Source organism: Pelodiscus sinensis, chromosome 5 (assembly GCF_052426305.1).
Source record: "Pelodiscus sinensis isolate ZL-2025 chromosome 5, ASM5242630v1, whole genome shotgun sequence".
NCBI classification, from domain to species: domain Eukaryota; kingdom Metazoa; phylum Chordata; order Testudines; family Trionychidae; genus Pelodiscus; species Pelodiscus sinensis.
In genome coordinates, this window is record NC_143056.1 from 118,956,930 (window position 1) to 118,981,939 (window position 25,010).

The 25,010-nt window shown below is 41.7% G+C and overlaps 1 protein-coding gene across 1 annotated transcript in view; it reads right to left on the reverse strand.

Moving 5' to 3' along the window:
* Window positions 1-25,010, reverse strand: part of MUC5AC (mucin 5AC, oligomeric mucus/gel-forming) — a 114,743-nt gene that overhangs the window by 8,979 nt on the left and 80,754 nt on the right. The window contains exons 50-66 of the mRNA XM_089778831.1: window positions 18,947-18,976; window positions 16,663-17,355; window positions 14,422-15,182; window positions 13,417-13,585; window positions 11,989-12,236; window positions 8,949-9,132; window positions 8,587-8,788; window positions 7,801-7,979; window positions 7,068-7,137; window positions 6,147-6,247; window positions 4,381-4,412; window positions 3,832-4,012; window positions 3,519-3,623; window positions 2,665-2,705; window positions 1,942-2,061; window positions 1,324-1,422; window positions 569-697 (exon numbers count right to left, since the gene is read on the reverse strand). Of these exons, the coding sequence (XP_089634957.1) occupies window positions 569-697; window positions 1,324-1,422; window positions 1,942-2,061; window positions 2,665-2,705; window positions 3,519-3,623; window positions 3,832-4,012; window positions 4,381-4,412; window positions 6,147-6,247; window positions 7,068-7,137; window positions 7,801-7,979; window positions 8,587-8,788; window positions 8,949-9,132; window positions 11,989-12,236; window positions 13,417-13,585; window positions 14,422-15,182; window positions 16,663-17,355; window positions 18,947-18,976 (3,344 nt within the window). The remainder of the gene's footprint in view (window positions 1-568; window positions 698-1,323; window positions 1,423-1,941; window positions 2,062-2,664; window positions 2,706-3,518; window positions 3,624-3,831; window positions 4,013-4,380; window positions 4,413-6,146; window positions 6,248-7,067; window positions 7,138-7,800; window positions 7,980-8,586; window positions 8,789-8,948; window positions 9,133-11,988; window positions 12,237-13,416; window positions 13,586-14,421; window positions 15,183-16,662; window positions 17,356-18,946; window positions 18,977-25,010) is intronic.

The following is a 25,010-nucleotide window of genomic DNA, read 5'->3' on the forward strand; positions in this document are numbered from 1 at the left end:
CACATCAGAGCACACCTCACAGGTTTGAAGATATGTGCTAGTGCTCCACTGCAGACAGCACCAACTGAATTTGAGCTCCAGTAATAACAGTTAAAGCTGCTCCTCTGTCCAACACAGGTTGGACCTCCCTGGTCCGGAACCCTCAGCACCTGACCAGTCCTAGATGAAGGATATTGCTGGACCAGAGGAGGTCATCTCTGGCCACTTTGCCACTGGCCCCTTCAGCTCTGACCCAGACTGCTGGCCTTCCAGCTGGCTCTCCACTGGCTACTGGCCCCACTGCACTGGGCAGCTGTTACTGCCATGGCTCTGTGCACTCCATTGCAATGTGCTGGCATCCCCACTGGCAGCTCACTGAGCTGCCAGCCTCACTGGGCTCCCTGCTACTCACCCTCCATTGGGACTCTTTGGTCCTGCAACATCCATTCCTGACCACAGATGTGCCAGACCAGAGAATCTCAGTTTAGAAAGAATCAATCAAAGTAGAGTCTTTTGTTTATAAGAGGGCTGGATCAAACTAAAATGCATTGTCAAACAGGAAGAGGGTGAATGTCCCAAATGTACTTACAGGTTTACAGTTCTCCTCACTGAACGCTGGGCAGGTAATCTCTGAGGTGAAGGAGATGAACTGACCTTTGATCAGCACACAGCTATACACCGTGCAGTTGTTCGTTGGATCAGTTTGCATTTGCCCAGGCTGTATACAAAAAGGAAATGCCGCATACGCAGAAACATTCAGAATAGGTTCAGACAGAAATCTTCCTATCTTCTTTATAGACACTCCTCATTTCTCAGCATGAATATACTAGACAAATATCTGTCTTGGCTAGTGACTATATTATGGGGCCCCATGGGTGAAGGGGATCTTTGGAATTTCCATTGGGAAAGAAAAATCCCTGTGTGGAACCAATAGATCCCAAGTCAAGGAAAAATAACAGGGTGAGATTCTGATTTGGGATACTAAATAAGAAGAGCCCTTTACTCAAAACGAGCAACACAGTCGAATCATATTCAAGCTCTTCTGTCACCTTTCTACTTCTTGGTCAGAAAACTGCAAGAAAGACTCTTCTCATAGTTTTCAGATACCAAAAAAAACCTTGTGAGAAAATCTGATCTCATAAGCTCTCCAACCCCATCTTTCAGAACCCAGATCAGAGAAATTCACATAACTTTCTTTTAAATGAGTAACTGGACTTGCCAATGCACATTCGAACGTAAGCTCTGATTCTTCCCTGCCCTCCACCGCTAACTTCCATGTCTTTTCTCCCACACAATAGGAATGCTACAAGGTTGGTAGACTCCTAAGAACTGCAGCATACTTACACTTAAGACGAGGGAAATGCCGTCACTCTTTTTGACAATACATTTGGTCTGCACAGATTTTGGACAACATTCTCCTTTCATATCTTTAAGTTCATATCCCTAGGAATTAAAAACAAAGCTCTAGGTCAAAAGTGTCCTTGAGAAACACATGCAAATGTAATAATGTAAGGACCAGATTAAGGATGTCTGTAAAAACCCAGCTAAATTGAAGCACTGTTTTTAATGATTTTAAGGTTTTAATGGTTTTAAGGATAATCTAAATCTGTTGCTTTTTGTAATAGATGGAGATCATCAGGTGAAGAGAAAAGGGATAATGAAAGCAGACAATAAATGGAGACAACAAAGGCATTATATTAGCTTCACCATGCTCAGACATTACTTTATCTACAAAGTATTTTTTTACATCATTAGTTAATCCTCACACTGTGACTATGATGCTCATAAGCATTATTATCACCATCCTGAAAATGAAGAAAATGGATTGCCCAAGAAGATTCAGCATCAGAGCTGGAATTAGAACCTAGGATCTCCTGCCTTCCTCTCCTTTGCTTCGAATACCCCTCTCTCACTCACAGCTACTTTGCAAGGAAACGGGACGAAGAGATTTTCATGACTTACTTGTGGGCATCTTGTATCGCAAGGAATGTGATGACATGTGACGATATTCTGACCAGTACTGTTCACATTCTCAGTGCACAAGCAAGTCTCGCACTTATCACCAAGGACTGGGAAACCAGGCTGGATTTAAAAAAAAACAGAGTTCTGGTATTAGCAGGGCATGATGTGCCTGGAGACATATTTCTAATATCCAATACTTCTCCCCTCTCCATAAACAAACAACTTCTAAGGAAACACAACACGGATTCTTAGAGGACAAATGTTCATCTTATGCATCTGAATGGAATAACTTAGTACTTGCATGTATTAAATAAATAAAACAGAGCCAGCAGAATTATGGGGGGTTGAAATGTGGCCCTTGCTCATTTCTTTCCATTTGTGACAGCAAGGCCTTAACATAGAGAAGCAAAGTGCTAGTGTGAAAGGTACACTGACTTTCTAGGGGTATGCACATTGAATAGTAAAATCAAATCTTTACATCCACAGTCTGGCTGATTAGAACCAGTGCTTCAAATACTCATGAGAGACTTTCTCTGAAAAGTGTTTAGCTCAGTGTAACACATTCATCCCTGATGACAATTTGTGTGTGTGTGTGTGTGTGGGGGGGTGCTTTAAAGGTGTATTGTACCAAATGCAAACTTCCTCAAAATACATCAGTAAAAGGGTGCTCTTGACACAAATGTTTCATCTAAAAGTCCTTTGAATGAAGAACTTGAAACTTACCAAGTACTCCGCATTGTCATGCACACAAACCTTCTTGGGGGCTGTGAAACGAAGCAGAAGCAGTGTGGTTATACATGCAAGGAACTTGCCAGATTTTATAATCCCAATCATGCAAATTTCTTCTAAGCACAACACCAATGTTCAAAAGGGTAACCCAGATTCAATTTTTGCAATGTCAATTGTGCCATACATGGACACAAACATTGCAATGTACAATTTGCACTTATAAAAAAGGAAGGCTATCTGGTTTGAATATCAATAGTCCAGATTTTACATCTCAGGTTGCTCACTGGGCAATTACAAACTGGTTCCTGCTATGTTTACTGGAAATGGTTGGTTCATCTGCCTTTCTGGTTTGTCGGCCGCTTCGGTTTCACAAGGCATACCGGAGCAGTCGACAAAGGCTTCCCTTGTCGACCACGGTGCATCTAGACTGCCCCGCTGTGCCCATCAGCTGATCGTCGGCACAGCGCGGCGGCCATTTTGATGTAAATGAAGCGGCGATTATTTAAATCATCGCTTCATTTTGCTCTGTCTAGTAAACTCATCTACATGGTTCCGTCAATGGAGCCATGTAGTCTAGACATACCCTAAAGTTTGTAAGAGGACTGAAGTTCTGGTCAAAAATCCCATTATTCTTGCATAGGCATATAACCAGAAATATTTAATGTGACAAGGATGAGTGATACCTCATCCACCTTACACCATTTTCTCAACTGCTTCCTGGGACGAAGCATGGTTGCAACCTAGAATCTAAGCTTGGTTTTGTTTCCTCCTCCTAAAGAGAAGCATATACTACCAGCCTTAACGCTCGCGGGAAATGCAATACTGTTATATGTTTAAAAACGACTTACCGCATTTATACACAGGACAGCACATGCCATTTGGAATGCTCGATTCAAGTTGATAACCCAGTTTACATTTAGGAGGAATGGTTGTGCAAAGGGCCACATCGCATCCTGCAAAGTGAAAAAGCCAAGAGAAATGTAAAATAACTGCTACGGAGAGCAATATGCCACTTAGCAGGGCTCAGTCTAGGCATTTAGCAGTCCTGGGGCTCACCAAATATTCTCAATTAAGTTAGCACAAATGAATAATGCAACTGTTATTGCAAAAGAATGTGGGCGGGGCATTGGTGTGCTGTAAATGAAGCAAAAGGGAACTTACTGCAGAAAGTTCTGTTGCAGCAGATGTTGTCAGGATTGACTTCAGTTACCTCGTAAAAGCCTTCATTCTTGCAGCTTGTTTTATCTTCTTTTTCTTCACATATGAGGGGCTCACATTTAATGCCACTTCCACCCTCCAGGGAAATGCAGTTCTTACAATCAAACTCAAAACGTTCCCCAAACTGTCATTAATAAAAGAGAAGAAAGCGACTGACTGAATAGAACAACAACTAATAAAAACAACATAAATCTGTTAAGTGTAAGCATGGATACGTGTGTATGTGTTAGGAGGGAACAGAGTGGAATTATAAATTAACTATTTTGTAGTCCGGAGACTGATTATCAAGAACTATCTAACAGCAAGTTTTGCCACTAATGTGTAAGTCAAACCACAATAAATATAAAATCAAGGGTTTTCAAAATTCCACTCATCTACTAAATATGTGTATGGATGAAAACCTGGGAGTCTATACAAAACAGAGCTAGTTGGGAGGAGACACAAAATATGTAACTCCCTTTCCTCCCCAAAAAAGGGAAATGTGTAACATACCTCTCTAGGTTCATTATCTGGTCCGACACATCCTGTAAATAGAGAAAAAATAAATCTCCTTATAATTGATATCATGGCAGATAACCAGCTTCAGAATTATATTGTATTCATGACCTGGTCACAACAAAAAGGAAATACACCTAGAATCATAGAATCATAGAATCATAGAATAATAGGACTGGAAGGGACCTCAAGAGGTCATTGAGTCAAGCCCCCCGCCCTCAAGGCAGGACCAAGCTCCGTCTACACCATCCCTGACAGATGTCTATCTAACCTGTTCTTAAATATCTCCAGAGAGGGAGATTCCACCACCTCCCTTGGCAATTTATTCCAATATTTGATCACCCTGACAGTTAGGAATTTTTTCCTAATGTCCAATCTAAACCTCCCCTGCTGCACTTTAAGCCCATTACTCCTTGTCCTGTCCTCAGTAACCAAGAGGAACAAATTTTCTCCTTCCTCCTTGTGACACCCTTTTAGATATTTGAAAACCGCTATCATGTCCCCCCTTAATCTTCTTTTTTCCAAACTAAACAAGCCCAGTTCATGAAGCCTGGCTTCATAGGTCATGTTCTCTAAACCTTTAATCATTCTTGTCGCTCTTCTCTGTACCCTTTCCAATTTCTCCACATCTTTCTTGCAATGTGGCGCCCAGAACTGGACGCAGTACTCCAGCTGAGGCCTAACTAGTGCAGAGTAGAGCGGCAGAATGACTTCACGAGTTTTGCTTACAACACATCTGTTGATACAACCTAGAATCATATTTGCTTTTTTTGCAACAGCATCACACTGTTGACTCATATTCAACTTGTGGTCCACTATGACCCCTAGATCCCTTTCCGCCATGCTCCTTCCTAGACAGTCGCTTCCCATCCTGTATGTATGGAACTGATTGTTCCTTCCTAAGTGAAGCACTTTGCATTTCTCTTTATTAAACCTCATCCTGTTTACCTCTGACCATTTCTCTAACTTGCTAAGGTCATTTTGAATTATGTCCCTATCCTCCAAAGAAGTTGCAACCTTGTTAAGCCAAGCTAGTCTTTTGCCATATTTTCTACACAGCGGAATTGTTTGCTTTTGGGCCCTTAACAACGTCCCTTTGAAATACTTCCAACTCTCCTCAGTTGTTTTTCCCTTCAGTCTTGCTTCCCATGGGACCTTACCTACAAGTTCTGAGCTTATCAAAATCTGCCTTCCTGAAATCCATTACCTCAATTGTGCTGGTCTCCCTTCTACCTTTCCTTAAGAGCATGAACTCTATTATTTCATGATCACTGTCCTCTATACTGTCTTCCACTTTCAAGTTCTCAACTAGTTCCTCCCTATTTGTTAAAACCAAATCCAGAACAGCTTCTCCTCTGGTAGCTTTTTCAACCTTCTGAAACAGAAAGTTGTCTCCAATGCAGTCCAGAAACTTATTGGATAGCCTGTGCCCCTCTGTGTTAGTTTCCCAACATATGTCTGGATAGTTGAAGTCCCCCATCACCACCAAATCTTGGGCTTTGGATAGTTTTGTTAATTGTTTAAAAAAGGCCTCATCCACCTCTTCCACCTGGCTAGGTGGCCTGTAGTAGACTCCTAGCATGATATCACCCTCGTTTTTTACCCCTTTTAGCTTAACCCAGAGACTCTCTACACAGCTATCTCCTACGTTCATCTCCACTTCAGTCCAAGTGTGTACATTTTTAATATACAAGGCAACCCCTCCTCCTTTTTTTCCCTGTCTGTCCTTCCTACCTGCATTTAAATATGGTAACACAACCTACCGCAGGTTTTTACACAGACATCCACACCTCCACCATAAGGCATTGTTCCATCAGGACAGAAGCAACCTTCCATGTGATTGGTGTGGTTAACTGCAACTTGGCTATAGAAAACAAACAAACAAAGCAAACAAACTATCAGCATTTATAATTAATTACAGACACACAGTGGAAGGTGGACCAAATATATTGAACCCAAAAAAGATCAGGGAAAAATGTGCATATGTAAAGTTTACAGATTGTAAATTATTTTGATTCTAATCTTAGTTTATTTCACTATACAATATTTGATTCAGCTGTATGGGATGTGCAGTAACAAGATCCCAGGGCAGATACAATGATAACCAGGTTAGAGGCTGTTTTGCAGATTTTTCAGATTTCTATTTTACATCAAGGCTGCGTCTAGATTGGCAAGAATTTGCGCAAATACTTTTAACAGAAAAGTTTTTCCATTCAAAGTATTTGCGCAAGAGAGCGTCCACACTGGCATGTGCCTTTGCACAAAAGATTTGCTTTTGTGCAAAAGCATCCGTGCCCAGTATGGACGCTCTCTTGCGCAAGAAAGCTCCGATGGCCATTTTAGCCATCGGGTTTCCTTGCACAAGAAATAAACATGGCTGTCTACATTGGCCCTCTTGAGCAAGAATACTTGCACAAGAGTGCTTATCCCTGAGCGGGAGCGTTGGAGTATTTGCGCAAGAATCACTGATTTTGTACATTAAAAAGTCAGTGTTCTTGCGCAAATACAAGTGGCCAGTGTAGACAGGCGGCAAGATTTTACGCAAAGCATGCGCTTTTGCGCAAAATCATGCCAGTCTAGACACAGACCAAGATTGTTAAATGTAGAAGTTCCTCTTTTCTCTGTGGAGTATCTATCCATGGCTAGATGCATTGGACATGACTGGCAGGAAAGTTGCTATTTACCTTGACTTGCAGGTCACCTCTTCAATAGGACCACAGGCTTTGTATACTCTATGTGATGGGCATTTAAGAGCTTGAATGAAGAGATATAGAGAAAAATATTTCAGCAAGACCATCAGAAGCAACCCAAAACGTTTATACTTTTGCCAATCTTCAAAATCACATTGGAAACAAATAGATTTTAAAATGTCAGAGTCATTCAGTAAGAATGAAGATCTGACTGAGAACCTTAAATTCTAAGAAACTCAGACTTAAGGGAAAAAGCCATTTATGAAAGGTATCGCAGGATCTGCAGGTCATCAGCGATTTTACATAAAACAACATATGCAAAGCAACATGCCATTTTGCTGTGCCAACTTAAGGGCAGGATTTGCTTTTTGAATACAAACACTTTGGATGGTTAGGGTTTCTTAGAGCCAAATTTTCAAAGCAAAACCAAAGCACCAGCAAAACCAAGTTTGTTTCCCATTAAATATGTAGGCACCCCTGTTGTGTATTCTCAGGGATTTCCACAAATGGATTTAGAGCTTTTTGGGCACAAGAAACATAATATACGTTTTTACAGGATTATCTATTTTCTCCCCTTTGAAATCTAGGCAGCAAAATTATTTCAGCACAGCTTTTGAAGTTTATTACAGTCATTATGGACTTGGGGAAACCAAATAACACATTAACACAGGGGAATTGAAGCAGACAAATTATTTAAGTGAAATGACAGAAAAATGTCTCTACTTACCGCAGATGCCATCGGTATAGCCTCTCCAGTCAACACAGACACCCTGGTCAGCACAGATGGTAGCGTAAATTTGCAAACTAGCACACTCGAGTTGGGAGTTTGGAATAAAACAGCTGTCATAAATGCAGGCACGATAGTAGTTATGGTAGTCGACAAGTCTATGGCACTTTTCAAACACACTAGAAGCAGAAATATGTAATTAGTTACTGTGCTTAGTTCAAGGTGCTGGATGGCATATTTTAGCATGGGGTTGTACTGGGACCACTGAAAAGGACTCATCCATGACAGAGCAGCATTTCACTGGAGTACAACCTTCCAATACACTGAGACCTTAATCTTTATACTATCTCTCGCTCCAAAATACTGCATCCCCCTAGTGGCTGGAGGAATCTAGTGTCACCATGAATTAGAGTTGTCAATAAAACTTGGTTTGAAATGTCCCGTCTTTGAAGCCACATTGTGAAACTTAAGCACGAGCTCCCTTTGGCTTGTCAGGGGATCCATATCGGCTGCTGAGACAGCACAGTAGAAGAGCCAAGTGGAAAGGGCTGGAGAAGGCCAAGGAAGCCCAAAAGTGTATGAGAGTGCCAAAGAATCAGTAAGAAGCCTGAATGGCAGTGAGGAAGTTGCAAAGATGAAAGCAGAATAAGAGGGAAGTTAGAAAGAACAGAAGATAGGGAGGGAGCAGAAGCAGCTGCAAGAAATGATGAAGCAACAGCAAACCTGCATTTCAGATTGCCACGGAATTCCAAAATTATAGGTCTGTACCACTGCTGGTGTATTTACCTTCCGTTAAAGAGCTCACAGAGAGCAGATGGTTTGCAGGTATCTGGGACAGGAGGAGGGCCCGGTGTCGGAATTACGGATGGAGTGCACTGTGGCTTTTTGGGGTCATGAACCACCCAATGATCCGCCATGGTTTCACAGCTACCTGGGAACTTTCCATTAGGTAGCATACAGTCATCTGTTTTGTTGTTGTTACAAGTTCCTAAAATTGACAAGAAGAAGAAGGATTCACACCTCAGTTTTCCCCGTCACATAATCATATTTACATCCATCACAATGAATCAGCAACAAGTCTCTCTTACTGCCAGAATTTTCATTTAACTTTTATATTTCGGTCTGAAGGTAGAAAAATAGATCCTTACCACACTGTCCTTGGGTGTTATTGCCAAACAATTTGTACGCCAATCTAACCGAGAAAGACAAGCGATTGTAGCTTACCTTTACCCCAATTCGCTCAATTTCCACTACGTAATTTACTCCTGACTTAAATACTTTCATGCCATATTTTTCGTAAGGGGTAGCGACTTCCTGACCATTTACCTTCACCTAATGTGCAAAGAAAAAGGAGAAGAAACATACCTTTACATTATGTTCATTAAAATAATCTATTGATCATTAACTTGCATGGGAAATGCAATGTAAAGGAAAGTAATGTGCTTATGACTCTAAACTTCCTTGCTATCTATTTCTGATGTGTTGTATGTTTCTTTGCATGTGACAGGAATGTTGAACTCCCTCTCTAAGGCCCAGCAAAGGGCTACCTCCACCTGGGGATACATGTTCAGAATATGGGCCTCAGGACAAGGTGTGCCATACTCTGACTCTGAGCCTCTATGGGTCGACCTGCTGCCAGCTGCCAAGGCAATCCTTTCCCCCCAGCTCTAACCCCTCTTCAGCCCCACTATGCCACAACTTGTCAGGGTGTGCAAGGGTTCCCTAGTCTTCAGTGGGTCTGGCACCAGAGTGCTGCCCCCATCTCCTAAGACCAGCTGGGAGGCCTTGACGTCCCATGGGCAATGTCCCAGACTGCCTGTGCTTCTCCCCTCCCTCTCAACCCTGAGGGAGCTGCTGCAGGCAGGTGCATGGGGAGGGGGAGTGACTGCTGCCTGCCTACAGGGGAGGGGAGTAGAGTGAGGGCAATTGGCTTGCTGCTTGCCATTTGCAGAGAATGCTCAGTAACACTGCTGAAATCTGACTAGGGCGACTCTCCTCGCCGCCCCTTTCCCTAGCTGTGGATCCCACTTAGGCCATTTCCTTCAGCCTCTAATGCCATGGCAACCCAGCCCCGATAACTATCTGGCTTCTCATTGGCTGTCTGCCCACTTAGATCATGCAATGGCAGAGCTGGTTGCTCCAAAGAAAGGGAATCCTTTGATCTACAGTCATGCAAAAAATGAAATGGAATGAAATAGGGGGAGGAAAAAAATCTTATTATTTACAACATGTGGTAGGCAGAGTGCAGCAGTTCCCACATGAAGGGGTGGGCCACCCAAGAGAGGCGTAAGAATATGACAAGAGAGGGATGAGCTGTGAGGGAGTCTTTGGTTAGTTTAACGACCTTGGGCCGTCAACCACAGAAGGCTGGAGCTTGAGCAGAAGGGGCATGCACACCCAGGAGGCAGGGATAAATGGGACAGCTGGAGTCCCACCATCTCCCACCATCCCTGGGAGGCAAGCCATGCTCAGGCTCCCCCCTCATCTCTGACAGGGAGGAAGGGGGGCTCGAATGCTCAGCCCTGGAATGGCAGCCATAGCGCCGCCAAAGCTAGAGCACAGAAAAATAATAACAGTCATTTGTCACGTTGCCTCCCTTATTTCTGCAGTGAGGTGAAAAGTGATATTGACGCATATCACTGCCACCCTGTGCTGGTGTAGCGCTGCCTGGGTGGCCGTGTATGTACTTGGTGGGAGGGCACATAAATGACTGTCTATACAAAAAAGCTGGGCCCAATCAAATAAGTGTGAGAACTGCTGGCCTAGTACATTCCCCTTATGCTCATCTAGTACTGATAAGTTTTGCTCTGTCTCAGGAGCCAATGGGGAATTTAACCAGACTGTTGTTGTCTTGCAACATTCTACATGTAGTGACACTTCTACAATTGCCCACCTTAATAGTCCAAAATCCAGCAAAGACCTGATGATGAAAAATAAGATGAAGAATTCTAAAAGTAAGCACAGATTTAACCTCATTAGTCCAGCATCCTCAGGTGCCGAACCAGAGAATTTGCCAATCCACATTAGGTCTATATTGTCTAGCAGCATTACCAACACTTCCAGGCTACGTCTACACTGGCATGATTTTCCGGAAATGCTTAAAACGGAATACTAATCTGTTTTCAGGTTTTCCGGAAAAGCGCGTCTACATTGGCCCCGGAGTTATCGTCATAACGAAGCGCTTTTCCGGAAAAGCTGTCTACACTGGCCCTTTTCCGGAAAAGCTTTTCCGGAAAATGGACTTATGCCCGAGCGGGAGCATCGTACGGTTTCCGGAATAGCGGCTGATTTTGTACAGTACAGCATCGTTGCTTTTCCGGAAATTCAAGGGCCAGTGTAGACAGCTCGCGGCTTATTCCGGAAAAGCGGCTGATTTTCCGGAATAAGTGGCCCAGTGTAGACGCACCCACACTGTTTATTGGTATTTAGGGGTAAATTAGAGCTAAATAGCAGCACAGAACACTGAGAGCCAGGACTGGTGGCTGTCAACAAACTTTATGGGAAGTTTGGCCACACCCATGATAAGTAGATATCTGGCTAATTAAAATCATGCTGGATCATAGCTGTTGCAGGACTAGAGAGATTCATCCTGTACTTCCAACATATTTTGAAGAAGACAGGTTATAAAACATACCACATCCCAATCCTTGGAAATGGGACTAAACTGATGACGGCTTTTGAAGTATATAAAAAGGAAGCATTTTCACCCATCATGAAGTGTGAATACTATCAGCAAAGCCATTTGCCAGATACGAATGTATTTTAAAAATATTTTGGTCTACCACTCTGATTCCCATCTCTAATTCAAATGTAATTTCTTGTTCAAACCCTAATATGATTTATTGCCCTCCCTCAATCCTGCTTTCCAAGGACAATCGGATGCTTCTTACTCATTGGATACCACTTGGCATTTATTATTATTATTAGTATTATTATTATTATTCCTTTAGGGTGTTATCCACATTAAAATCCTTAAAAATAAGCAGAAGAAGAAGTGTTTCTATAAAACTCCATTAAAGCAACCCACAGAGCAATTATTCTATTTTCCTAACATGGTGTTCAATGTGATCAGGTCTGAATGCCATTAGCTTATACAGGTTTGAATCTGATTAACCGAGGGCAGGTACAGCTGCACATCAATATCAATCTGAGCAAATACATGTAGGTTTATTAGTCACTTTCCAATACCTGTATTATGAAAGGAAACATTTTCAGAGTCTTTACGTGCACTTCCTGGGTCTCGTATTTCACAATGAGCGTGTGTGGACAGGACACTGTTTCCCGTGCATCACAGTGATAGTTGTCAATGTAGACCCCAAAATTGTCAATCTTTTTGTGAATTTCTTCTACCAGGACATGTGTGCAGTTCCCTTGGTAATTATAGTACTGTCCATCAAAGGTCACATAATGTGGGTCTCCCCAGCCAGTGCAGTAGCCTGCCAAGAGATTGAGAGTTAGTTTAGCTGCAGAGTTAGAGCATGAATAAGGGTGTTAGTAAGTGGAAGACCAATTCATCCTACTTGAATGGGCATCAAATAGAAATGAGAGAACCTGCATGCAGTGAACAACAAATAAGTAAAGAGAATTAATCTAAAATCTCAGTTGGAACATTTTCCATATTTAAAGAATCAGAACTATTTGTTTCTAAGTTTACAGGTTCCATTTCTGGGAACTTCCAGTTTCAGGCAGGACAAACAGAAATACCAAAAATTCTCTGAACAAGGCTGTGCTTGTGCTATTTCCTACCAACTTGAAACCCAGTAAGTGCCATGAATCTCTCTAGTAGGCCTGTGTGCTTGAGAGAGCTCCAGCCAAGCTTCTGGATCAAAGAGCTCAAGATTGTTTCAAGCAGCTGGCTCAGAATCCAAATTTAGCAGCGTAGGCCCATTTTTAATGTTATCATGTAGGGTCACCTTCCATCACTCTACTCTTGCTATGCAGCCCCTTGCTATGAACGACTGCAATGGGATTACTTGTGTACTGAGCTACCAGTCAACCTGAGTAGCTAAGTGGAAGAATCAGGTCTGTACAGATGGCATCATTCAGGGAAAAAAGGGGCCAGAACCAAACAATTTTGAAGAGCAACATACTAATGCGTTTTTCATTGTTACCCTTAAGGTATGTCAAAGGCTCTCACATAGGGTATGTCTACACTACCCCGCTAGTTCAAACTAGCGGGGTAATGTAGGCATACCGCACTTGCAAATGAAGCCCGGGATTTGAATTTCCCGGGCTTCATTTGCATAAGCGGGGAGCCGCCATTTTTAAATCCCCGCTTGTTCGTACCCTGTGTAGCGCGGCTACACGGGGCTTGAACTAGGTAGTTCGGACTAGGGTTCCTATTCCGAACTACCGGTACACTTTAGAATAAAAGCTAAAATGAGAGAGTGAAGAGTAGGCTTCTTCACAAAATGTAAAAAGCTGGTGTTGGGATGGAGCTAGGTAGGGAACCTATGACTAATCTAGCAAGTGGTCCTACGGTTGAGACTGAATTTCATTGCTAGAGATATGAGGAGTTGATCTTGCACAACATCTGTCCCCACTACAAACATTGCAGTTCTTATAACTATTATTGGTCCCTCAGAGATAAAAATACCCTTCAAACAATACACTTACAGTCACACTCCCAGTGCCAACAGCATTCATCCTTCACCCTCACGGGAGTGAGCCCATTGCTACAATTAGGCTTAGGGACATCTTCGCATATGATCGTATTCAGCACCCATGTATCGTTGTCCTTGCATATTGCCTCCGTGCAGTTACATGGCCAGTAGCTCTCACCTGGCTGGATTTAAGACAGAAGAAGAAAAGAAAGTGAGACTCGGAATAAAGCCATCAGACTACTAAGGGGAAAAACTGGAGTTCTGGAGATTTTACATAGCTTTATATTGACAACATCTTTATTCCAAACACATTTTTGAAAGTGAGAATAAAGCACCACATGGCCATCAAGGTTTCTAAAATGAGATTTCTGCATTGATATGGATTTATTATAAGCACAGGGCCAGTCACCAGCTTTTTGTCCCTTCACTGGGGCACAGTGTAAAACGGCAGCTGCATCGGAGGTATTGAGTACTAATAGACCTTTTGGAAACAGTATCATCAGTCAGCCAATAGAGGCATCCCAATTTATTTTGATGTCACATTTCACAAGGGAAAAGTAATGGTGCAGTGACTATGCCATGCCTGTAAAAGCTGTGTGCACTTGAATAAAAGTCCTTAGTGCAGTGATTCCAATCTGCTGTGGCTAGAAGCAAATGCAGCTCTTCAGAGCATTTTAAGAGGTACTACCCACGCATGTTTGATTTGAGCGCCCCTTTCTGTCCTTGGCTTCAGAGGCCTCATCACAGTGAGACAAAATAATCCAGGAAAGTTTATGCCCAAATAAATTTGTTAGTCTTGCACAGGATTCCTCATTGTCTTTACAAATACAGACTAACACGGCTACCCATCTGATCAATAGCCAAATTAATATGAGTTAGATGGAAAAATCTTTATATACCCAAAATATTAGAGGATCACTGTGCTAATGAATTAATTAAAATATCCTTCAAACTGCACATATGCTAGAACAAAATGGTCTGCTTTCATAGACATGATAAAAATGAAAAATCTACTTACTGGAATGGTAATATTACCAGGTATCACACATCCAGGTGGGGGAGTAGATGTCACTTTGGGGGTGGAGGTGGTGGTAGTTGTTGTTGTCGATGGAATGGGTGTTTCGGTGGTGGTGGTGGTGAGTGTTGTTGTCGATGGAGTGGGTGTTTCTTTGGTGGTGGTGGTAGGTGTTGTCGTCGATGGAGTGGGTGTTTCGGTGGTGGTGGTGGTGAGTGTTGTTGTCGATGGAGTGGATGTTTCTTTGGTGGTGGTGGTAGGTGTTGTTGTCGATGGAGTGGGTGTTTCGGTGGTGGTCATAGTGCTGGTGGTAGGTGTTGTTGATGGGGTAGTTGTTTCTGTCGTTGTGGACGTGGTGGTAGGTGTTGTTGTCTTTGATGTGGTCGTTTCTGTGGTAGTGGTAGAAGCTGTCATTGTTGTAGTAGTAGGTTCACATATGACTGAGCAGCAGTTAACGCGGATCTCATAATTGAGACACTTAGATACTGGCATTAAGGTTCCTGGCATTTGGTCTTTATTGTTACAGACAAGCCCAGTGGAAACATCGCATTTCACTATTTGTCCTAATTCTTCAATTGATAAGTCAGGATATCTCTCAGCTCTGCATTCTATATCAATTGGCTGGTCACATATTGCTGAGGCGTTCCATTTTCTTATGTTTTCATAGGTTTCATAATCACCAGGGTTTGTGGTAAAATCTGGGTAACTCACATCAATCCAGTCAGACCAGGAACACACAGTTACAGGGTTAGGAGTGCATGGTGCTGCAAGAGAACAATGGAATGACAATTTTAGAAAGAACAGAAACATGCATGACATAATAGTGATGTTAGTGGTGCTAAAAATGACACACTGGATGCACATTGGTCCAAAACAAATAATTAGTGCAACCTACAACAATTTGGAATGAGAGCAGGGTTATGAGCTACTCTGCACCAGTTGAAATTGTTAAGTGCTTCAGTTCAAGTCGATGGTGAAAAACAGCATGATCCGAATCAGGCTCTGCATGTGCTAAATTGGTGTTTCTTATGCACAGAAAAGAATGGAGCATGAACAGTAGTTTCATGTGAGAATAACATGGAAGAGGGAACAAGATTGAGCAGACACTCTACTTTATCTCACAGCCTCCTGTTAATTGCTTTTCCAGCCATTTACACCTAAATTTATTATTGCTACAACAAATTAATGAGTATTATATAGCATAAAGACACAGAACAAAGCAGCTATAGAGCCATGTTTCATGGCCAAATGCAGACCAGCAGCTGTTCACTGGACAAAGAAAAAGGATTCTGAGGTAATTCATCACAAGGACAGAGAAGAAACCGGGAGGCACAACGAGATATTGAAATCCTGAGTCTTGGTCTACAACTGCTATGCCAGAGAAATGCTGAAAATATAGTCACTCGGTCCTCTAAAAATCCCGTCTAGGACTGGTGGAAGCAAGGGTTGCATATATCAAGGAATACAGGCAGTCCCCGGGTTACGTACAAGATAGGGACTGTAGGTTTGTTCTTAAGTTGAATTTGTACGCAAGTCAGAACTGGTACATATTGTAGGGGAAACTCTAGCCAAACCTTTTTCCAGAGCTCAGTTTTATTCTCCCACACCTCACTTCCCTCAGTCCTTTATTCTCAAGCTGAGATGTCTGCTGAGAAAAGCCGCTCCGCGTCTCCCTGGTCTGCTGGGGGGAAGCAGCTAGTGCGGGGTTGCCTCACCCCGTTTGTAAGTAGGGATCCGATGTAAGTCGGATCCATGTAACCTGGGGACTGCCTGTACATGCAAATATGATAAATATTATGCCTGTGCAAGGATGCAGTAATCACTCCTCCCACTCAAGACTTACATGTGGAAGAGTCATTGTCACAATAGTCAGAAGACCAGTCTAGGGCAGAAAAATGGTGTGTTTAAGATTAACTCCTTAGATCCATGAGCAGCTCAGTATCACCTGCCTACAGAGCAGTCCCTCTGCCTACTCCTTAATACCAGTTTCAGCATCCTGAGGTTTGGTGGGACACATGTTTGGTGGGACTTCTTATCCAGGAATAAGGAACTTACCAGTCTTCTTATTCCCATGTAAATCAGGGGCAGTCAGACCAATGCCTGATGTTTCCCTTAATGCAGATTAGGGCAACTGTTAGCATTTAAAAAATGTCTTACTTCACCATGAAAAAAACATGCAAAAGCATAGCTATAAATGGTCATGAGGCACCAAAGGTCTATGCAATCTTTCTGTAAACCACTTACTTGGAGTAGTCGTCACTGTGGTGGTGGTGGTAGGTGTTGTTGTCGATGGGCTGGTTGTTTCTGTAGTGGTGGTGGTGGTAGTAGGTGTTGTCAATGGGGTACTTGTTTCTGTGGTGATGGAGGAGGTGGTGGTAGGTGTTGTTGTCGATGGGGTACTTGTTTCTGTGGTGTTGGAGGAGGTGGTGGTAGGTGTTGTTGTCGATGGGGTACTTGTTTTGGTAGTGGTGGTGGAGGTCGTGGTAGGTGTTGTTGTTGATGGGGTACTTGTTTCTTTCGTGGTGGAGGTTGTGGTAGGTGTTGTCTTTGACGTGGTCGTTTCTGTGGTGGTGGTGGAAATTGTCGTTGTTGTAGTAGTAGGTTCACATATGTCTTTGCAGCAGTTAACACGGATCTCATAATTGAGACACTTAGATACTGGCATTAAGGTTCCTGGCATTTGGTCTTTATTGTTACAGACAAGCCCAGTGGAAACATCGCATTTCACTATTTGTCCTAAATCTTCAATTGGTACGTCAGGATATCTCTCAGCTCTGCATTCTATATCAATTGGCTGGTCACATATTGCTGAGGCGTTCCATTTTCTTATGTTTTCATAGGTTTCATAATCACCAGGGTTTGTGGTAAAATCTGGGTAACTCACATCAATCCAGTCAGACCAGGAACACACAGTTACAGGGTTAGGAGTGCATGGTGCTGCAAGAGAACAATGGAATAATGATTTTAGAAAGAGCAGAAACATGTATGACATAATAGTGATGTTAGTGGTGCTAAGAGTGACACTGGGTGCACATTGGTCCAAAACAAATAATTAGTGAAACCTACAGCAATTTGGAATGAGAGCAGGGTTAGGAGCTAATCTACACCAGTTAAAATTGTTAAGTGCTTCAGTTCAAGTCAATGGTGAAAAACAGCATGATCCGAATCAGGCTCTGAATGTACTAAATTGGTGTTTCTTATGCACAGAAAAGAATGTAGCATGAACAGTAGTTACATGTGAGAATAACATAGAAGAGGGAACAAGATGAGCAGGCACTCCCTGCATTATCTGATAGCCTCTTATGCTTTTCCAGACACTTGTACCTAAGTGCTTTTATTGCTGCAATTAATTAACTATTACAGTATAAAGACCTCAAAGTATCCATAAACAGTATTTAATTCCCAAAAAGATGCCTGTAGTGGCTCACTGGGCAAAGAGACAGTATCCTGAGGTAATCGGTCACTAGGACATAGAAGAACCTATGGAGCACATGAAATATTGCATTCTTGAGCTTCAGACTCCAACTGCTGTTCCATGTAAATACTGTCAATTAAGTCTCAGAGGGGTAGCCATGTTAGTCTGTAATTTTAATGCACTGAGTTATCCCCTGTGACACCTTAGAAACATATATATATATAAGCTCATGATACTCTGTGTCTGTGCGTGTGTGTTTGTGTGTGCACACATGAATGTGTGTACATACATATATATATATATATGTGCGCCTCTAAGGTGCCAGAAAACTACTGGAAATAAAGGCACTTTATTTCTCTCTGTTTCGGAGATTCAAACAAATATATATTCATGCTTGTATGGAATCAATACTTCTTGTAATAGAATGTGTAGTTGCTATTGATGGAAATGATACAAAGGGGAAAGGAGAGCAGATGTAAATATCCAAATTATTATAAAACAAATGCAATGGTAGTAACTAAATTCACCGCTTCCTACACACACACAGAGTATGTCTACAGAACAGTCTTCTCTCAAGAGAAGACTGCAAAGTAGGCATACCAGAGTTGCAAATGAAGCAGTGATTTATATATCCCATGTTTCATTTGCATACTCTCACCTGCGCGCTGTTTTGAAACACAGCTGTTTCAAAAGTGAAAGTGCGCTCTGGGCCGTGTTAGTTTGAAACAAACCCCTTGGTTCGAACTAACGTTACTCCTCATTTATTGTAATGTTACAGAAGTAATGTTAGTTCAAACCAAGGGGTTTGTTTCGAGCTAATGCAGCCTGGAGCTCACTTTCACTTTTGAAACAGCTGTGTTTTGAAACAGCGTGCAGGCGAGAGTATGCAAATGAAGCATGGGATATTTAAATCCCGGCTTCATTTGCAACTCCGATAGAAACTCTCGAGAGAAAAATGCAGTGTAAATATACCCATACATAATTTTCTGAGGTAATAATTTGTCTAAATGAAAATGTAATTTTTTTACTGCCTGGCTTTCTCTTTTTCTTCCTTTTCCCTTGTTTTCTTCCTTCCATAATCACAAAGATGATTTTACTTTTTAAGAAACTTACTTGTTGCAGGTGAAGAGGTTGTGGTGGAAACTGCAATGGAAAAATAATAAGCATCACTTTACAATCCTAAGACCTCCAGGAACACTTTCTTGGTTCAGCATCATCAAGCCATTCACAAAAATAATTATAAACAGTTACGAGAAGCCAAAAGTCTATGAAATCTCTCTATAAAACATTTTCCTTTAGGAGAAAAACCATTGGAAGTGCATTCAAATTGGAACTTGACCAGTATTACAAAACACATACAAATGTTAATTATAGGGATTTTTGTTTGGGGAGGATATTCCATTTAGAGAAAAGGGAGAATTGGGCCATATCACAGGTTTCTCTTTGAAGAGAACAGTTTAAGAACATAAGAAACTGGCCAGTTTGTGAGCACGGTTTCCTGCTGTGGATTCAAAACAGATGTTTCCATTTACACTGAAAATTCCACTATTAGTTCCTATACTCAGTATGTATTTTTTTATGTATTTACCCATCCATCTAAATAATAAACCCACTCTCTATTTTGTCTTCATATCTACTTATTTTTGTATAGATTGTTCATTCAATTACATGTTTTCTTAATCTATCCCTCTCTTCATTTATTCCTCACAATACAGTTCTGATCAATCTCCCATAAAGTCACGGGAATCTGAGCTGTGACATCCATGTAACTTATGCTTTACTAGCAGTGTTCTCCTCAGTGGTGAGATGATTGTCACTTCTTGTGGTTTAGTTACGGGTACAGAAAAATCTAAACAAAAGAAATACAGTTATCACTAATCCAAAGGTTCAGTAAATATGTGGACAGACACAGATATGGATCTCCTACCCTCATTAGTGGCTAAGGTTTTTATTGCAAGTAAACAAAAAACACTTGACTGCAAAGTTTCCAAGGGAGTCTACTGTTGGCTTTAATGTCACTGCATCAAATTCTGGCTTCCAGTGTGAAACTGTCACTAATATGCTGATCTGCTAACCCTTCCTGATGTCAGTAGTTCTCTGTAACACAAGGAGCCTAACTGAATCTGACCCCATCTGCCCGAAGTAAAGGTAGCATGCTGATACCGATTTAATCCTGCATCTACAATAGGAGCTATACAAAAAACCTTGGAACACAATGGAGATTAAAGTTATTCAGGATCTTTGGCTCCCAGCATAGGTAGAATTGGAAAAACTGTAGGAAGGTTTCAGTGGTTGGTGTTGAGAAACCACAGCAGGGCTTGTTTAGATCACACATTCTTTTTTTAGCTGAAAGTGCATGTATATACACACACTCATATATAGCCAACATCAGTCACACAACAAATTCTTGCAAAATTTTGCAAACCCTTAATCATGTACCTCATGTTTTTCCATGTAAGAACTCCCATTTGCCGGATCTGGCCCTATATTTACTGTATTTTTCTTGCCAATATTTATTCTTCGGTTCCCGTATTGGATGCATTTGAAATTCAGAGAAGGTGCAACTTTCAGTGTGGTTTCTCAACACCTCCTGCTGAATCCTCACTACTGCTTTCTACTCACACATACACTGGGAGGCAAACATTGAGGCGGTCTACACTGGTGCGATCTTGCGCCAAAGCGGCCGCTCTTGCGCAAAAACTTGCTGCCTGTCTACACTGGCCGTGTGTTCTTGCACAAGTAAACTGACATTCTACTGTATAAAATCAGGGCTTCTTGCACAAGAAATATGATGCTCCCACTCAGGAATAAGCCCTCTTGTGCAATTGTTCTTGCGCAAAAGGCCAGTGTAGACAGGCAACATGAATTTCATGTGCAAGAAGGCCCTATGGTTAAAATGGCCATCAGAGCTTTCTTGCACAAGAGAGCATCTACACTGGCATGGATGCTCTTGCACAAAACCACATCTCTTACTCAAAAGCTCATGCCAGTGTAGATGCTCTCTTCTAGAAGAGTTTTTGCACAAGAACTCTTCCGCAAAAAAGTTCTTGCGCAAATAGCTGCCAGTGTAGACATTGTGGCTGTGTCTACACTGGGCCACTTATTCCGGAAAATCAGCCGCTTTTCCGGAATAAACTGCGAGCTGTCTACACTGGCCCTTGAATTTCCGGAAAAGCAACGATGCTCTACTGTACAAAATCAGCCGCTATTCCAGAAAAACTATTCTGCACCCGCTCGGGCATAAGTCCTTATTCCGGAACACTGTTCCGGAAAAGGGCCAGTGTAGACAGCACAGTAGTCTTTTCCGGAAAAAAGCCCCGATCGCGAAAATGGCGATCAAGGCTCTTTTCCGTAAAAGCGCGTCTACATTGGCCACAGACGCTTTTCCAGAAAAAGGGCTTTTCCGGAAAAGCATCCTGCCAATGTAGACGCTCCTTTTCCGGAAAAACTGAAAACGGAATAGTATTCTGTTTTAAGCATTTCCGGAAATTAATGCCAGTGTAGACACAGCCAGCCTGAGAGAGGTTTTAATCTCCCTTATAACCTTTTCTGAGATGTTTTTAAAGCCCTTGCAGCAAATGAAGGATGATACCTACATTCATAACTTCATACATTTGAAAGTCAAAGGGGACCTTTATGTGGCTGTAACCTGATCTTCTGCATAGCACAGGCCACACAATATCACCCAGTGGTTACTCAATCTCTACACCAATGATTGTGGTTGAAATAGAACAACTGTTGTAGAAAGCCAGTGAGTCTTGATTTAAAGACTTCAAGGGCCAGAGAGCCCTCCATCTCCCTTGATAAGTTGTTACAGTGGTTAGTTACACTCAAAGTTAATAGTGTTTGCCATTTTTCCAGTTTGACTTTATCAGCTTTCAACTTCCTGCGGTTGGATTTGTCAAGGTGGCTAATTCCTGGTAGAATGAGGTTTACCGCCATCGACAAAACTGCTGAGTTCTGTCGACATAACAGTGTAGACTCAGGTATAGTTTTGTCGAAAAAAGTGCACTTTTGTCAACAAAACCCTGTAGTCTAGACACACCCTTTCAGTCTTGTCCCTGGTGGACATATGAATAGTCTTCATAATTTGTTTGTCAGTCCTCATACTGGACTTGAACTGGAGAAGAAAAGAAAAAGGTTACTTTGGAACACTGTGCTCATAACTTCTTCAGTAACATCTGATTGAACAATAGAATCCATGAAAGTCGCATTCTTTTAGGCATAAAAACTGACTGGCAAGGATAGGTATTTATCTAGCCATAAAAACTCAGGGATAGACTTCTTGAGGAAATGTTTAACTAGAAGAAATGGAAATCACCATGTTGTCCATTTTCTCTCTATTCTTACTATTTAGCATCTTGCTAATTCCCTTACTCATTACAAAGATAGCTTCCCCACATCACCCCTGATTATCTATTCATTGACTCATAGATAACTATTACCTCCCTCACTTTCCCTCACCCCACCTTCTGAATGAACAGGAATATCAAGGACACATATTCCTGTTCATCCAGAAATATAATTTATGTTGTCATGTGCCAACAGCGTCCTTCTGCTATGTATATAGGACAGACTTCTCAGACACTTCACCAAAGAATTAATGCCCAGAAATCAGGCATCAGACATCTTCACAAGGAAAACCAATTCATTTTCATTTCAGCCTACCTGGACATAATTTTAACGAACTTACTACTTGTATCTTACTTCAAAGAGACTTTAACACCAGACTACAAAGAGAAACTTCAGAACTGTCATTCATGCTTAAATTTGACACTTTACGAATGGGCCTTAACAACAATGCTAATTACCTTACTCATTACAAAGATAGCTTCCCCACTTATCACTCTTGATTAGCCATTAATTGACTCATAAATACTAGTCCCTCCCTTCCACTCCCTCACCCCACCTTCTGTTCTAACTCTGTTTATCGTATTCCTTTAGTATATATAAAAAACAACAAATGGTCTGGAAGCACTTTATAGACTAACAAAACATGTAGATGTTATCATGATATTTCGTGGGCGCAGCCCACTTCTTCAGATGACTCAAAATAAACAGGAGAAGGGAAGGCGGGAGGGTGGGGGAAGGAGAATGATGCTCTGTCTCTCACCGCCCTTCCTGTTTTCTTTAAGTATCTGGAGAATCTCAAGACAAATCCACAGGGAAAGCTTGGAATTACATTACATGCACAAATTCAGTTCACATGCTAAGAGTCTCAATCTTGATATAGGGTGGTGGGGACTCTACCACTGAAGGTGCTAACAGTTTTCTGAATGATATCCTTCCTGTCTTAGCAACCTGTCTACTGACTTTGATTTTTATCTCCTTAGGTTTAGCACCCATTCTCCAGATACTTAAAGAAAACAGAAAGGGGGTGGGAGACAGAGCATCATTCTTTTCCCTACCCCTCTTTCCCTTCTCCTATTTATTTCAAGTTTTTATATCCCCTGGAGGTAGGGGTACAGGGAATTCTGCAGCACCCCTTGTCTTGCAGTGTTTTCCATTCTTTACAGGATTTACAATTTGGTTCAATGGCTCACAGCACCCTCACTATGAAAAATGTTCCATCCCCCACTCCACTCCACTCCCCTCCCCACCCACAGTAGCAGAAAAGGAAAAGCTGAATGTAAAGATTAATAACAGAAAGAAGACTATCACTAGGAGCCAATACCAAATCCTATGTATAGCTTGCCAGCTGTGTTCTGAACATACTGCATGTTGAGAAACTTTCTATGTTTATATCTGAAAAAAAGTCCACAATGATTGACATTCGTAAAAGCACAAGAATAATTATATGACTAAACTGTACTCTCAGTAATGCCATGCAGCTCTATTGACCACAGCTTTTCAATTCATCCAACTGCTTTTGTTGGGCTCAAGGGCAATATGAAATCAGTGAAGCGACATTAGGAAAGAAAGTAATAGGAAAAAAAGACAGGGAAATCTCATTTAAAAACAAAAGCTTATTAGTTTCACAAAGCAAACCAGAAGCCACTGAAAAGTCTTTCTAACTGCAGAGCAAATGAGAAGTAGTCTAAAGGAATAAAAATAAAAAGCAGCTACAGCCTCCTACCTTTGTTCTGCATAAAGGTGACCACTAATATTGGTATCCATAGTGGTATTCGTCCCCCCCAGACTATGCCCATCTTGATAGGAGTTCGGTAGAAGGTACCGAACTATAGGCTTCTGAAGAGGCACTTGTCCTTTTACAAGTCTTATATTGGCACAGTTTCCAGACTGTTTCACAAGGTTCTAAAAAGGTGGAGCTTCAGAGATTTTAACTTTCCTCTGCAGGTGCATAGGTAAACAAAGGATGCTCCAGCTTCCTTAGGGGCTGGCCAACCGTATTTGCATTCTGGGAGAAGTGTTATTTTCTAAAAGATTTTTCAACTAAAGGAATTCCAAGTGACCAGCAAGGAGGAACAATTGTTCTGTGTTACTGTCTCCAGTTATTACAGCTCTTGCGATCAATATCATTCAAGATGGGATGGGATCATTGGGATGGGATTCAGGATGAGAGAGAGGCAGTTCTTTATGATCCCGACTACAGAAGGCAATTTCAAGCTAATTTCTGCAGCAAGCAAAATTCTAACTCCTCCTGATCCAAGTTGTGGGATAAAACTTGTTATGTTTGGATCTTTCATCTTTTGAGAGAAGATTATGTGCCTTGGTGTGTGGCATTTCTGCTGCTGAAGATGAAGACACCAAAAACCCTGAAGGCTGACAGTTTATCCATATGCCAGGCGCAGAGTAGGGATATGCAGGGAAGCTCTTCAGTCAGAAACTAATACCCTCCCTAGAAGGAATTCTTATCCTCAGAGGGTGCTCCGGTCACTGTGTTGGATCATATCTGTATCCTTTCTAAGAGCTCATCTACCCAGGAATTCATTCTGGAATAGCTATTGTCAAAAAACTCCACAGATTAAAGCTTTTATGGAGGAATAACAGTTTAGTTTAATTCATTTTGGAAGTGGATTAACTTTTAAATTAGCAATTTATCTTATTCTGGATTGATGTTCATGCATAGATAAATTCCAAGTAAACATAGCTAATTGAATAGAAATATTTCGTCTCAGAGGGGTAGTCGTTTTAATCTGTAGCTTTAAAAAATGAGTAATCCTTTGGCACTGTGACTAACAAAAATATATAGTATCATAAGCTTTCTTGGGTAAAA